The sequence below is a fragment of the Crocodylus siamensis genome, chromosome 6, assembly GCF_052110815.1.
Source record: "Crocodylus siamensis isolate JL-2025a chromosome 6, ASM5211081v1, whole genome shotgun sequence".
In the NCBI taxonomy this organism is placed as follows: domain Eukaryota; kingdom Metazoa; phylum Chordata; order Crocodylia; family Crocodylidae; genus Crocodylus; species Crocodylus siamensis.
In genome coordinates, this window is record NC_143400.1 from 30,801,603 (window position 1) to 30,815,120 (window position 13,518).

Sequence of the window (13,518 nt, forward strand, 5' to 3'; positions counted from 1 at the left end):
CACCACAAAGGAGGTATGTATGGAGTGATGGGACGCCACCCACACGACCACCACAGAGAAGACAACATGACTTCCAAGCCTCTGCAGTGAAAGCCATTCAGAGACCAGATGCAACCGCACTCCCCAGCATGCAGGATCCATGCTCTTTCCTTCAGCCGCTTGCCACGGCTGTTTGGCAGGATGCAATGCACCGTCCTCATTTCTTTAATTATCATATTTGTCATGAATGTGATCAGCGGGTGACAACAAGTTGACAGGTTTAATGATGTTCCTAAGCTGTGTACATAAGATCCCATTTGCTGTGGACATGTTTATTTTTAGAGGCATTTTGCTTCCAGGCCCGCGGATCTGCCCAGCCAGCCAGCCAGCTGCAATTGATACATCAAGCAGCCTTTGTAAAGGAGTGCTCTGCATTCCAGCCGTCTAATTCTTGCTATTTGCCTACCAGCTTTTTAACTTTATTATCCCCAAATGAGTAATGTGTGGGCGGAAAAGGTTCTGGGTGAACTCCTTTAGTACAAAGCTGCTAAGGAGCACTGAACAGCATCTGCATTTGTATTTATAGCACCAGCTTTGGCATGAGCCTCCATTGTTTGTTTTAAGAAGTCGTGAAAATTTTCCATTCCCCTGAGTTAAACAAACACTGTCACCGTGCCAAGAGCTTGTTGTTACGCACAGAAATGCGTGTCCACGCTGGGCAAGGCATGAATGGGTTTGTCCTGCTGCGGCAGAGATGGTGTAGGGGTGTAGAGAGCCCGGTCTAGCTGCAGGGGTTCTAATTTCAGCAGGTTGGAAACACATCTCCGGCTTTACTACATTTGTTCTGCACTTTCCTCACTGAAGGCAAGACCTTAACAATGTCAAAGGCCGACCACAAGATCTGACAACACTTTCTGTTAGTGCAGAGCTGGGGTCTGGCACTGGCAGTGACAATGTTCTACGTCTTTTGCATTGGGAGCTGGGATATTTTTGACCCTTTGTACAGCCCCTTGTACAAGAAACTCCTGCTGTTAGGAAAGCTGCTGGGCGCTACCAGCATTGTCTATGAGCCCCTGTCCAGACTAGCACTCCATTAGCTGCACAGGTCTCCCAAAAGTTCACACCACTAGGAGTTTGGCAGTCACTCAGGCTGCTGCGAAGGGATTTATTCTCTGATGAAACTTTTCTTCGTGGGAAAAAAAAAAACATTTACAGATCAGCTTATTCATAAAAGTACTGAAAAAAAATTGCTCCAATTAAGCCTTCCTCAGCTAATCAGCCGTTTAAAAAAAAAGAAGCTATTTTTATTAGATTGCTTTTTTTTTGCATGCAAGGCATGACTGCAAGCATAAGGACAATGACAGAAACAGCTCTTCTGCAGCAGGTGCCCCAATAGTTGAATAAATGAATAAGGACAGAGGGCAACCCATAAAATAGGACATTAACCAATGAATCTGCTGAACAAAAGAGAGAGACTTCATCCTTGAATAGCATCCCCTCAGGTGATATTCCCTTCCCAACTGATCCTGGAGAGAGAGGAGCTTTGTAGCATGCCCTGGTAAACCTATCTGGCAGACAGATCCTCAGGCAGCAGTTGCCTTTAACAGGTGAAGAAGGAGCCTATAAGCAAGGAGTTGGCAGATGAAAGAAAAGGAGAGCGTTACCTCTTTTTCAAGGGTCTTGTATCCACACAGAGTGTTAACAACTTCTCCGGGGACCTGTTAACAGAAGAACAGTTTTAGACTGGGAGCACTGTTTTGGTTTTAGACTAGAAGCACTCTTTTGAGGAAAGGCAAAAGAAATCACAAGGGGTATGAAACTCTGCCCCCCTGGTTGGTGACACAGACCTTTCAGCATAGTGCAAGGCAAACAGTTCAACAGCCTTTGGCTCGCACATCAGTGGGAACTTCTGCCAAATGCCACCAAAGTCACCACCAGCACACTGCACCCCAGAGCCCTTTGAGAGTCAGAACTGGGACACCTTTGGTTCCACTGCTGGCAAATACCAAATGCTTCGCTCAGTCCAGGCCCCGATGGCTTGGGGCTCCTCCCACCCTTACATCTGAGAGCTGATCCCAGTCCTCCTTAGGACAGTCCCCTTCCCTTTCAAGACATTGCCACTAGATACACTTATCCTTGTGTCCCCCTCAACCACGTCTCTGCCCTCTTTGGGATTTTCCCCCTTTGGGTATTTAGCCTGACCAAAACCAGTCAGTAAGAGGTCACCCGCATTGCTTGACGTATCTTTCTTTGTTCACAGGTGTATATCCGGCAGAGAAATGGATAAATGACTTCCCAGTGGCAGGGGGCTCACGACTCCACTTGGATGACAGAGGAGGGAGACTGGCTTTCCTAGGGAAGCGAGGATGAAGAGCGGAGGCTGATCAGAATGGGGAAGGGGGACTTTGAGACAGCCAGGTCGAGGAAGCAGGGTGACCTGTGCTTTGTGCTGCTATTGCTAGTTTTGTGTCAGGAAACAGAAAGGGGGTAGGGGGTGAATTTTTAACTTTATGCAGCATGTGAAATGGGTTTATGGAAGAGATGAAAGAAAGCCAACACTTCCATTTCATTCCTTTTACCCCCTTAATTATTGTTCTTACTAGAGTTAAGAAAAGATTCAGGAAAATGAAACGTTATACTTTTAAGGCAGGGTAAAAAAACTTCCAAGAAATTGTCCTATAGTTCTTCCTGCACGAATGCCATTAGTTGCATTAATGAAGTGCCAAAGCCTCCGACAGAGATCAAAGCCCAGTTGAACTCAGTGCTTTATATACACGAAGTATCAAAGTTCCTACACGGAAGAATTCATGATCTAAACTGACCAAGAAAAGGAGAGGGGGAATTCACTTACTTAAGGTAACACAGAAGGTTATAAAAAAACCTTTGACCATTTAGTAAGGAATCTTTCCTATAGGAACAAATTTTATTTTAAACATTCCTGGAAGTATTTTGGCCCTGAAACAGCAATACGTGGGATTTAGAGACTGATCCTACGCTCCCTGAAGTCAGCAGCAAACCTCCAATCAGCGTTAATGGTTTAAGAGCTAGGCACAAATGTGCTAGAGAATGAGGGTAGGTGCCCTCATTACACAATTTTACTAGGCTGATTGAAAGAAATCAAACCATCTTTTCCCAGTTAGTTACTAGAGGACTTTTGCACTGGGGGCTTAGCAACTGGCCTAGGAATTATGAAGGCAGGGGTTCCTCATGAGTTGCAACCATTTCTTCCCTGCTCCTGTCAGAAAACAGACTTTCTTGTAGTGTTTTGGGGTTTTCTCTGGTAATTTTTATTCCTACAAAAACCAAAGAGGCATCAAAATAGCTAGGGGCAGTATTCAGGGAGTCAGCAGGAGGATTCATGAGCATGCTGACTGGCATGTAATTTAGCACCTCTCAGGATCCAGCCTGTGATGCATTTTGTTTGCTTATTTCATGGATCAAACTGAAGCTTCCTCAACCTGGCACATTTCAGAAGGTACTCTGTCCCCAAAATGGACACCTTGAAAGCATGATAATTTTAGATGTAAGAAGATGCTGGCAACCCATAAAAGCCCCTGGATAACAAAACCAACTTTCCATGCTTTAGATGCACAGACATGAAAAGAAGTGTGTTCCTTTGCAGTGCAAATTGTCTTCTCTGCACAACACAGCATAAAAAGAACTGCACCACTGAAGAGATTTTAGCCATTAAGCATCAGCCCATTTCTTTTCTAATTGGTGGGTCAATTACACCTATGCTACTTTCCCACAACTCATTATTCCTACAATATGTTACAGCACGGCGTTCTTGTAAAACATGACTATTGCAGTTTCCAGTTACGTACTGCTAAGCTGCCTTTGTGCAACAGACTGAACAGAGTTAAAAGAGGCTATGATCAAGGAGGTGTTTGTGCATGTTAACAATTGGGTGAAACCCGGGGTCTCCTTAAGTATGGGGCAAAACTCCTATCCGTCTCTGTGGAACTCCTGATTGCACATTTTGGCTCGGGTCTTATAATCATTTTGATAGTGTAAGGAGTGCAAATATAATGAGCGTCTATGTTAAGGCTCTATTATGCTGCCTGACAGGTATCTGGGAGTCTTTGTGCAACTGAGAACTGAGCCCTCTAATTCCCTCTTCAATTACAATTTTGTAACCTTGGTGTCCCACCCACCTCACATGAAAGGATTCTTTCCCCCGGCACGCTGTCAAGCCGAGTGTTGTTCTCTAGAATGTATTCTGCGCAGCCATGAAATTATGGCAGGGCACATGGGTTTGCCCAGGTACTCAAAAGCCTGAAAAGACTCCCCTGCCGCACACGCACCCTGCTACTGATCCAAGGACATCTGTCTCCTTGAGGTGCTGATGGGCACAGACAAGAAATGCGGCTCTTGGGTCTAAGTCATGGTGAGCCACAGAAAGGGCCATGAGTTAGTTTGATCCTCCAAACCCAACAGATGTTAGCTGTTGGATTGGGAGGCTGGAGGATCAGCTCCAATTTGGAGTGGATCCAGGGAGACAGGCTGCCTCTGTGCAGCTTCTCCCCCTAGCTCAACCCCACCCCAACCCTTGCAGCTCTGCTGCTGTCTCTGGATGGGATGGGGGGAGAGGGCAGGCAAGAGAGGTCCATTCTCCAGTTTTCTCAGCCCTACTGAAGTAGGGGCAGGTAGACCAGAGTCCCCCACCAAGGTGAGAGGCTCCAATCCACTTTCCCCCACCCCGCTCCAACAGGGCTGAGAAGACCCCAGAAGAGACCTCCCTCCCCTGCCTTTTCCCCCTCCCATCCTGGGACAGCAGCTGGGGCCAGGCTGTGCTGCAGGCAGAGCAAACAGAAATGAATGAAGGCACTCCGCTTTGGAGCATATTTGTTTGAATCCTCAACTTCTACAGTGAGGGTTAATTTGCCATGTGATTGGAGGGCTCTGTAGTTGTGCTTTTCTGTCTGGGCACAGCTTTAGAGCATTTCCAAGAAGCCGATTGCATGACAAATATCATTTCTGTCTGTGCTTGATGTGTCCTAGCAGAATACTCCCAAGAACATACCCATGGATCTGGTGCCCACCATCCCCCAGAGAATGTATGGCAGAGAACTGCAATAGCGAAACAATTAAAATCGGCTGAAACAGGAACTCACTGCACAATGCACTTGTACAGTTCCCCCACCATTTGGGGCATGGAGGCAATATATTAATACCGTTGTTTCTGTAGAGTTCATTAGAATGGGCTAAAATGCTATGTCTGAAGCAAGGTTTGCTGGTTCTTAAAATAGCATTGGTTTTTAGAAGAATGTCTAAGCACGTTTCTGTCCAATAATCTTTTTTTTTTTTTAAGAAATCACATAGGCATAACTCTATTAAAGCTCCTAGGGCTTGTTCAGAGGGTTCATTTTTTGGCTGTATAAATAGGTCACCAACTGATCATTTAAGAGAAGCAAGAATTCTGATGGGCGATATCTTTTACTAGACCAACTACATGGTTGGGATAGATACAGACAAGCTTTTGGGTATCACAGTGCCCTGCTTCATTTCATATTTATTTACCACTTCATTTTCTGGCTACTTCCAGCTTTGAATCAAATGACTCAGCTCATCTCTCTTTCCTGGTGCTATGAGGCCATTAGCTCAGCAATGACTTCATGACACCAGTTCCTGCTGGCATCAAATTTTTCTGGTACATTGATCCCAACCCAGCCTGCTTCATTTTTAAATGCATCTGTTACCATTGCTTGATTTCATCTCTGTCAATCTCTTCTCTCATTCTGTTAAGCAGCTATTTTAATTTCCTCAAACAGAATGACCTTGATAGATAAGGTATGGGAGAGACAGATATTTTCAAAAGGTGTTTTCTGCCCTGTGTTATTACCCCATTATCAGAGATTGCAAATAATATGTGAGCTGGCCAACAATGGCCTGAAAGTAATTGGCTGGTCTCTCTCAGTGAAAGGAAAAGTAGAATTTACACTCACAAGCACAACAGATGGTAGAAAAGGAGAGATCGCTTTCATGAAAAAAGTTTGAATTCCACATTAAAATACCCTCCAGCCTCTGCCAGCATTTAGACAACAATATTTTGCAGCTTTTACTAAGAAATGTGTTCTTGTTTATAACTGTGCATATTAAAAAGGAAGTACAAGACTCAGAGATGTGGGATCTACCCTCTGCTTTGTTCTGTGTGACTGCTCACTTCCCTGCTGTGGGTGTGTTTCACCATCTGCAGTAGGAGGACAGACAACATGACCTAACTTAATGTGAGAGCTCGATTTTCTACTGCAAGAAGCATACCTATGTACACATGACCTCTGCATCATTAATGCCACAATTACAGGCCTTAGTCATGTAAGTACATCACCACCATTCTAGCCTGCCAGACTGAATTAATTCTACCTTAATGTGTTTAAAGCACTGAATCATTATCAGATGAATCCATCAGATGTCCAGGTGATAGGCATCTATCTCCTTGCTTTTCAGAGGGACTGTCCATGTCTACACAAGACGTTTACTGCAGAGTTAACTAATTAGCTCCACAGTAAAACATCAGAGAATCTGCACCCCAAGGTCTTGAGAGCAAAACTCATGTCACTTGTATGTGTTAAGCCACAGTGGGGTCAAAACTGCAGGCATGCTAGCCCCTGTGGAGGCAACAAATCCTGCTAAGTTTCAAGGAGATAGGTGCAGGGGGTTCGGGGAAACTGCACCCCAAAATCTTGAAAGCAAAACTCATGTCACATGCATGTGTTAAGCCATAGTGGGGTCAAAACTGCAGGCATGGTAGCCCGTGCTGAGGCCACAAAGCCTGCCAGCTTTCAAGGAGATAGGTGCAGGGGGTTCAGGGAAACTGCACCTCAAGCTGCGGACAAGCAAAACTTGTGACATGAGTGACACTAGTTGTGTTAAGGCGCAGCAGGGTGAAAGCTGCAGGCCTGCTAGCCCCTGCTAGCCACGACTATTCACCAGGGCACCCTTGGGGAAAACTAGGAGTAACAGGAGTTACTCCTAGAAGGTTGTTTCAGGATCCTTTCAGGCTCATTTCAGACTCAACATTAGGAAAAACTACTCCACAACTAGGGAGCCCAGACTGTGCCATTACTCCTAGTTTTCCCCAAAAGTGTGCTCGTGAACCCGAGAGGTACACTTCTGAAGTAGTGGTAAGCTGCTAGCAACTCCCCTCTTTTTCAGGCTGAAGAGTCCCAGGTCCCTCAGCCTTTCCTCATATGGCTTGTTGTGCAAGTCCTGATCATATGGGTAGCCCTTCTCTGGACTCTCTCAAGCTTTACCACGTCCTTGTTAAAGTGCGGAGCCCAGAACTGGGCACAGTACTCCAGCTGAGAAGAGCCGAGTAGAGGAGAATCACTTCTTTGCAACGGTTTTGCTGGAGATGCATCAATTGATGCATCATATTGTTGGACCCGCCAGCATATTGTTACACCTGCTGGTTACACCATCACACTGCCAGCAAATGTTCATACTGTAGTCAATTACCCCCAGGCAAGTGATGAGAGGCACAAGCACCTGTGTCATGAGTTTTGCCTGTTAGCAGTGAGAGGTGCAGGCCCCAGAACCCCCTTGCACCTACCTCCTCGACAGCTGGCAGGCTTCATGGCATCAGCCAGGGCTAGCAGGCCTGCAGCTTTCACCCTGCTGCCTTTTAACACACGCAGTGTCACCCATGTCACAAGTTTTGCTTGTCCACAGCTTGAGGTGTAGTTTTCCCCAAACCCCTGCACCTATATCCTTGAAACTTGGAAGGTTTTGTGGCCTCCATAGGAGCTAGCATGCCTGTAGTTTTGACCCTGCTGTAGCTTAACATATACACGTGATATAAGGTTGCTTTCAAGACTTTAGGGTGTAGTTTCTCTGAACCCCCTGTACCTATCTTCTTGAAACTTGGCAGGCTTTGTTGCTGTAGCAGGGGCTACCATGCCTGAAAGTTTCATCTATATCAGGCCAGAAATGACAAAGTTATAGACTGTTTCAACCTTCCCCATTATAGCCTATGGATGAAATGTCGAAACAGCATTGAAACGTGAAAATATTTCGATTTGCCTCATTTTGTTTTGAGGCTGTTTTGACCATAGCTGTTCTGTTTCGATTTTGCTGTTTCAACCTTAAAACAGGTCAAAACTAAACTGGTGGCAAAATTTCGCACAGCCCTACTAATTAGCTCTGGTGTAGGGCAGTGCTGCCAGGCACAAGTACTGTCCTACGGAGGAGTTATTTACTGTGCTGCAATGCACATGTAGACTCTAACAGGGCTGTCTAGGGGATACGGGAACTTTAGTGTGAGGGTTGCCTGCAAACTAGCCCTGCACTGAAGCACCCCGCCCTTGTGCCCCAGCCAGCCCCTCCACAGCACGTTGGGCTGGGTTGGAGCAGCCTTGGGCTGGCAGGCTGGCCCCTGGGCCCCCTGCCAGCTGGGGCTGCTCTGCCCCAGCTCAAAGTGCTGAGGTCCTGGGATCATGTGCAAACACAATGCTCAGGAGCAATAAACTCCAGCACAAGCTGTGCCACATTAATTGCACCTGTAGATGCACTCACGGTCTCTACACAATTTTTCTCCAACAAAATAATATTCTCTGGGCATGTAGTAAAAACTCTTGATTTAATTCCTGAGTGAAAGAGAGACGATTACTAGGTGAAGTCCAGCAGTCATTATTTGCATGAAGCTCTTACATGAAAGGCTCTGAGAAATTGGAACAAACTTTCTGTCAACACCCGCAGCCAAAATATGGGCCGACAGCCCTTTTCTATTAATTATAACACAGATAATTCATTTGAAAGGAGCCATCTATTCTTTTTGACAGCAAAAGTGGGGGCTTCTGAGGCTTGTAGAGGGAAAAGGTTGATTAACTCAGGGGGATAAAGTGCCTCCAGATAGTCTAAAAAAGGGGCAAACGAGGCTGGAAGTAAAGTTGTCTGCTTCTACACCCTGTCAAATTGAGGTGGGAATGCCCACAATTTAAGTAAGAACAGGAATGATTAGTTTTTGGAGGGGACATCACCGTGATCTGAGAACAGGGTCAGAAGTGAAGTCACTCCATAGCACAGTGCTGAAGAATCTTGTATTTCAGAGGAGACCTGCCAGGACCCGACCATTTGTTGTAAAATCCATCTGTGTGTTCATATGAATTCTGGCTCTTAACTAAAGCTTTATGAACACTAGCACATGCTGGACTCTTACCTTCATGGACCTACTGCTGAGGTCTAAGCTCACATTTGACTAATGCCTTTATTCACACAAGGAGCAAGAGCAAAAATGGAAAGAAAACTGAATGAGGGGCTGAGTTCAATTCTGTGAAGTTAAATATAATATTTGGGGGCATAACCAATGGATCCGCAAAAGGCTTTTTGTGGAGCACTGAATACAGGGAAAGGAAAAATGAGAAACACGGCGGCCTCTCCCATGTTGTGAATTTTAATCAAAGCCTTAAGTATCCTTCTGGGAAGGTGAAACTCAATAGGACTTTCCAGGTGCACATTAATTAGCAAAAGGTTTGTGGAATATCTTTTACTAAATAGGATTATCAATGCCTTTGAATCTATCTGAGCCGCAGGCTACTTGGTATCTGAGGGTAATTTTAGTGTCCTATATGGCTTGGAGGAGTACATAGACTCACTTGTTATTCTTTTACCTGAACTTTTTAAATGAATTGCATCTGGTGAAAGGCGCAAGACAGATGAAAGCATATCCCAAGACAGGTTGTGTGCAGGCTGTGCTATGGCCCAACACATCTTCCCCATGCTGATGTTTCCATAAGCAGGAGGAACAAGATGCAAAAGGACAGAGTTTAGCCTCCCTGATCAACTCTGTATGGCTTTGCTGTGATGCCTGCTGGGGGAAACAAGGCCTAGAGGGCAGAGCAACAGCCTGGGAATCAGGGGACCTATTTTTGCCTTCCAGTTCTGCTATGGAGCTGTTGGGTGATATTGCAAGTCTCTACGCTCTGGACCTCTGTTTCCGCAGTCCCCTACCTGTCTCATCTATTTCCATGATGAGGCACAGAAAGAAACAATTTCCAGGCAAATCCAATGCTTCATTTGGTAGGGCTTCATTTACACTGGGGCTTCTAGTTATGTAAGTGGAGGCCATTTGGGTAACTGTCCATGTAACAGGGTCACCTGTTGATGAGGAGCAGGCCAAGGTCCCCAACACATTTCACACGAATACTGAATCAGTCATGAAGCCAGAGGGCAGCTGGCTCATGTCAGGATTGTTCGTATCACCAATGCCGTATTCCCCAACTTAACCACTGCCACCAAGCAGCCCAGAAATGCAGATTCCACTCTTTATTCCTTTCGACTCATCCCCTTACAGAAGTGGCTCTTCCTCAAGAGCCAAGTCCGACTTTTGCTTTCTAATTTAGGGTGCAGGAGAGAAAAGGCAGAAACACTATGTAGCCCTGGGCTGCAGTCTGATATAAGTCCCAGAAAGAGTTTTGTTGAGGTATTCTGCTGAAGAGAAAGGAAAAGATCCAGAACTTCCAAAGTAAAAACAAGCTGAAAACTTAATTCTTTTGGAAGAAATGAAGTGCCTTTATACATCATAAAGGAGCAATAAACAGAGAAATCTTTGTCCTCTCTCCCCCCTTTTGGTTTGCTGTTCACCTTCCATGTTAGTCAAGCTGTCAGGCATGGCCAGAACCTGCTGCATCCGGCAATGCAATTATGCTAACACAATTCCACATAAAAGCACAGAGTGACAATTGTTTTATTTGCCTTTCATCTAACAAATTTGCTTCTTCCAATAAAGGCAAACCCAATGCTGAATGTCAGGCAGGCGATTTTATAGGGGAGACAATGCCCTGCCCTGCATACTGCACAGCCCAGCCCAGCCCAAGGTCAGCTGCCTGGAGATTTTTAATGGAGCAGGCACAAATAGTCATTGGGAAAGCGCTTTCTAGATAATGATCCAATCTCAAAGATCCTTATTGTTAGTCAGAAAATACATTCCCTTACGTGACAGCTAATTTGTAATATTGACTGAGAGAATTTCAGGGCCACAGTTAATTATACATGCAGAATTTGATACTCATGAAGGATGCTGCATAGACTGCCTGGAAGAAGTTCTCTATCCAACAAAACCAATGCAACACGTTCGGACAGTAATGCAAGCTCCCCTCCTCTTAGCTTCCTAATACAGCCCAGAGCAGGAGGGTCACCAAGGGTGGGTGGGCTCCCACTATCAGGCACACTGAGACTCTGACCTCTTAGCCTTAATTGACAGAGTGGCTAGCAAGTGATAACTGTAATAGTGGGATTTGTCACGGGAGGGGGATGTATTCACTAGTAGCTAAACTGGGATCATCAATTTGTTTCTTGTGCAGAGAGTTCTTATCAACCTGGATTACCTTTGAAACAATGGCTTACAGTCCAAACCTTTCAGCATCCTCCAGGTATTCAGCCAGTCTGCCCAGAGCATTATTTAAAGAGCTTATGAGCTTTGAAACATCTGCAGTTCAAAAGACCCTAAAGCTATTCAAGAACTAGCTCTTCAAAGCCACTCCAGAAATGTATCTGGCTTCAGCTAAATTAGGCAAGACTGAACTAGCAGTATGGATTACAACTCAAATCAAGTTTATTTTTATGGAAAGACATAGAAGGGGATAGCAAGTATTGCAAAATCAATTGGCATGAATAGTCACATACATTTTAAATATACTACTTTTGGCTAAGTCCCCATCTGTTTAAGTTCACTTTCTGCTCATGTTTCACACAACCGTTTTATTTGCATGTTTATGAAAAATTCATTTCCAAGTTATTCATGGGAATATATCTGGGAAATCTGTTTACATATGGAAGAACTTCTGCCCACACGTGCATCCAATCAGGAAGCAGAAACACCATTATGCAATTCATCTGATGGATCACAACATAACTCACATTCAAATCAAATCTAGAGAGTATACACATTAGACATTTGCACATAATAAATGCTGCTGAATTAATAAACACAAGGAACTCACCAGAAACTAATTCCTTGGAGTAACTTATTAGATGCAAAATTATACATCCACTGATACAATGGACTGGTGACTAGTAGGCCTGTGTGAATAGGGAACTATTTTATTTGGGTTCGGATTCAGCCAATTTGGATGCTGGCGATTTGATTCGGAGCTCTGAATCGGTTTCCTGCTTTGATTCGGAGATTCGGCCATAGGGTATAAAGTGGAATCAATGAAATATCTGTAACTTTGTGGGGTTTTTTGTCTGATTTGGATGAAACTTGCAGAGTGGTAGCCTCTGCTGAGAGCGTGAAGTCTGCCAAGTTTCAAGGAGATGGGTATAGGGGTTCTGGGCAAACTGCGCCCCAAAATCTTGAAAGCAAAACTCAGATTGTGTGTGTATTAAGCCACAGCAGGATCAAAACTGCAGGGATGTTAGCCCCTGCTGAAGTGAAGTCTGCCAAGTTTCAAGGAGATTGATGCAGGGGCTTGGGGGCAACTGCACCTCAAGCTGCGGAAAAGCAAAACTTGTGACATGGGTAACACTATGTGTTAAGGCACGGCAGGGTGAAAGCTGCAGGCCTGCTAGCCTGTGCTGAGGCCATTAAGCCTGCCAGCTGTCAAGGAAATTTGAGCAGGGGTTCTGGGTTCAGGGGCCCTGCACCTCTACCTGCTGACAGGTAAAACTCATGTCACGGGTGCTTGTGCAACTGTGTCTGTCTTGGGGCATGGAGGGGTAGGGGGATGGGAGGAATACTGCAGACCTGGCTGCTAAGCCCTGCTGTGGCCATGACGCCTGCCAGCTGTTGAGGAGATCAGTGCAGGGAGTTCTGGGGCCCTGCACCCCTAGCTGGTGACAGACACAACTCATGACGCGGGTGCTTGTGCAACTGACTGTCTCTGTCTTGGGGCAGTTGATTGTCTGTATTATTTCCTCTCAGTCTGTTGTTTTGTAGGTGTTAATCCTTGCTAATTAACTCATTATCAAGCAACTGTGTATGGAGCTGGTCCCTGGTCCATGATTGATTGGTAACACAGTAGCTTAGCAGCCAGGCCTGCAGCAGTCCTCCCCATCCTGCCCCTGTGCCCCAAGACAGACATAGTTGCACAAGCACCCATGTCGCGAGTTCTGTCTGTCAGAAGCTAGGGGTGCAGGGCCCCAGAACCCCTGCACCCATCTCCTTGACAGCTGGCAGGCTTCATGGCCGCAGCAGGAGCTAACAGGCCTGCAGCTTTCATCCTGCTGCACCTTAACACACAGTGTCACCCATGTCATGAGTTTTGATTGTTCACAGCTTGAGATGCAGTTGCCCCCAAACCCCTGCACCTATCTCCTTGAAACTTGGTAGGCTTTGTGGCCACAGCAGGGGCTCCCACCCCTACAGTTTTGACCCTGCTGTGGCTTAACACACACATGCAACCTGAGTTTTGCTTTCAGAACGTTGGGGTGCAGTTTCCCAGAATCCCTTGCACCTAGCCCCTTGAAACCTGGCAGGCAACATGCTCTCAGCAGAGGCTACTACCTCTGCAGGTTTTGTCTGAATCATCCAAAAGACAACAAAGTTATAGATATTTCATTGATTCCCCATTATACCCTATGGCCGAATCTCCAAATCTTTTC

At 45.6% G+C, this 13,518-nt stretch overlaps 1 protein-coding gene across 1 annotated transcript in view; it reads right to left on the bottom strand.

The window, feature by feature from the left end:
• Positions 1 to 13,518, bottom strand: part of LOC149862152 (tetraspanin-15-like) — a 196,014-nt gene that overhangs the window by 37,960 nt on the left and 144,536 nt on the right. Inside the window, exon 7 of the mRNA XM_090052857.1 lies at positions 1,644 to 1,697. Within this exon, the coding sequence (XP_089908983.1) occupies positions 1,644 to 1,697 (54 nt within the window). The remainder of the gene's footprint in view (positions 1 to 1,643; positions 1,698 to 13,518) is intronic.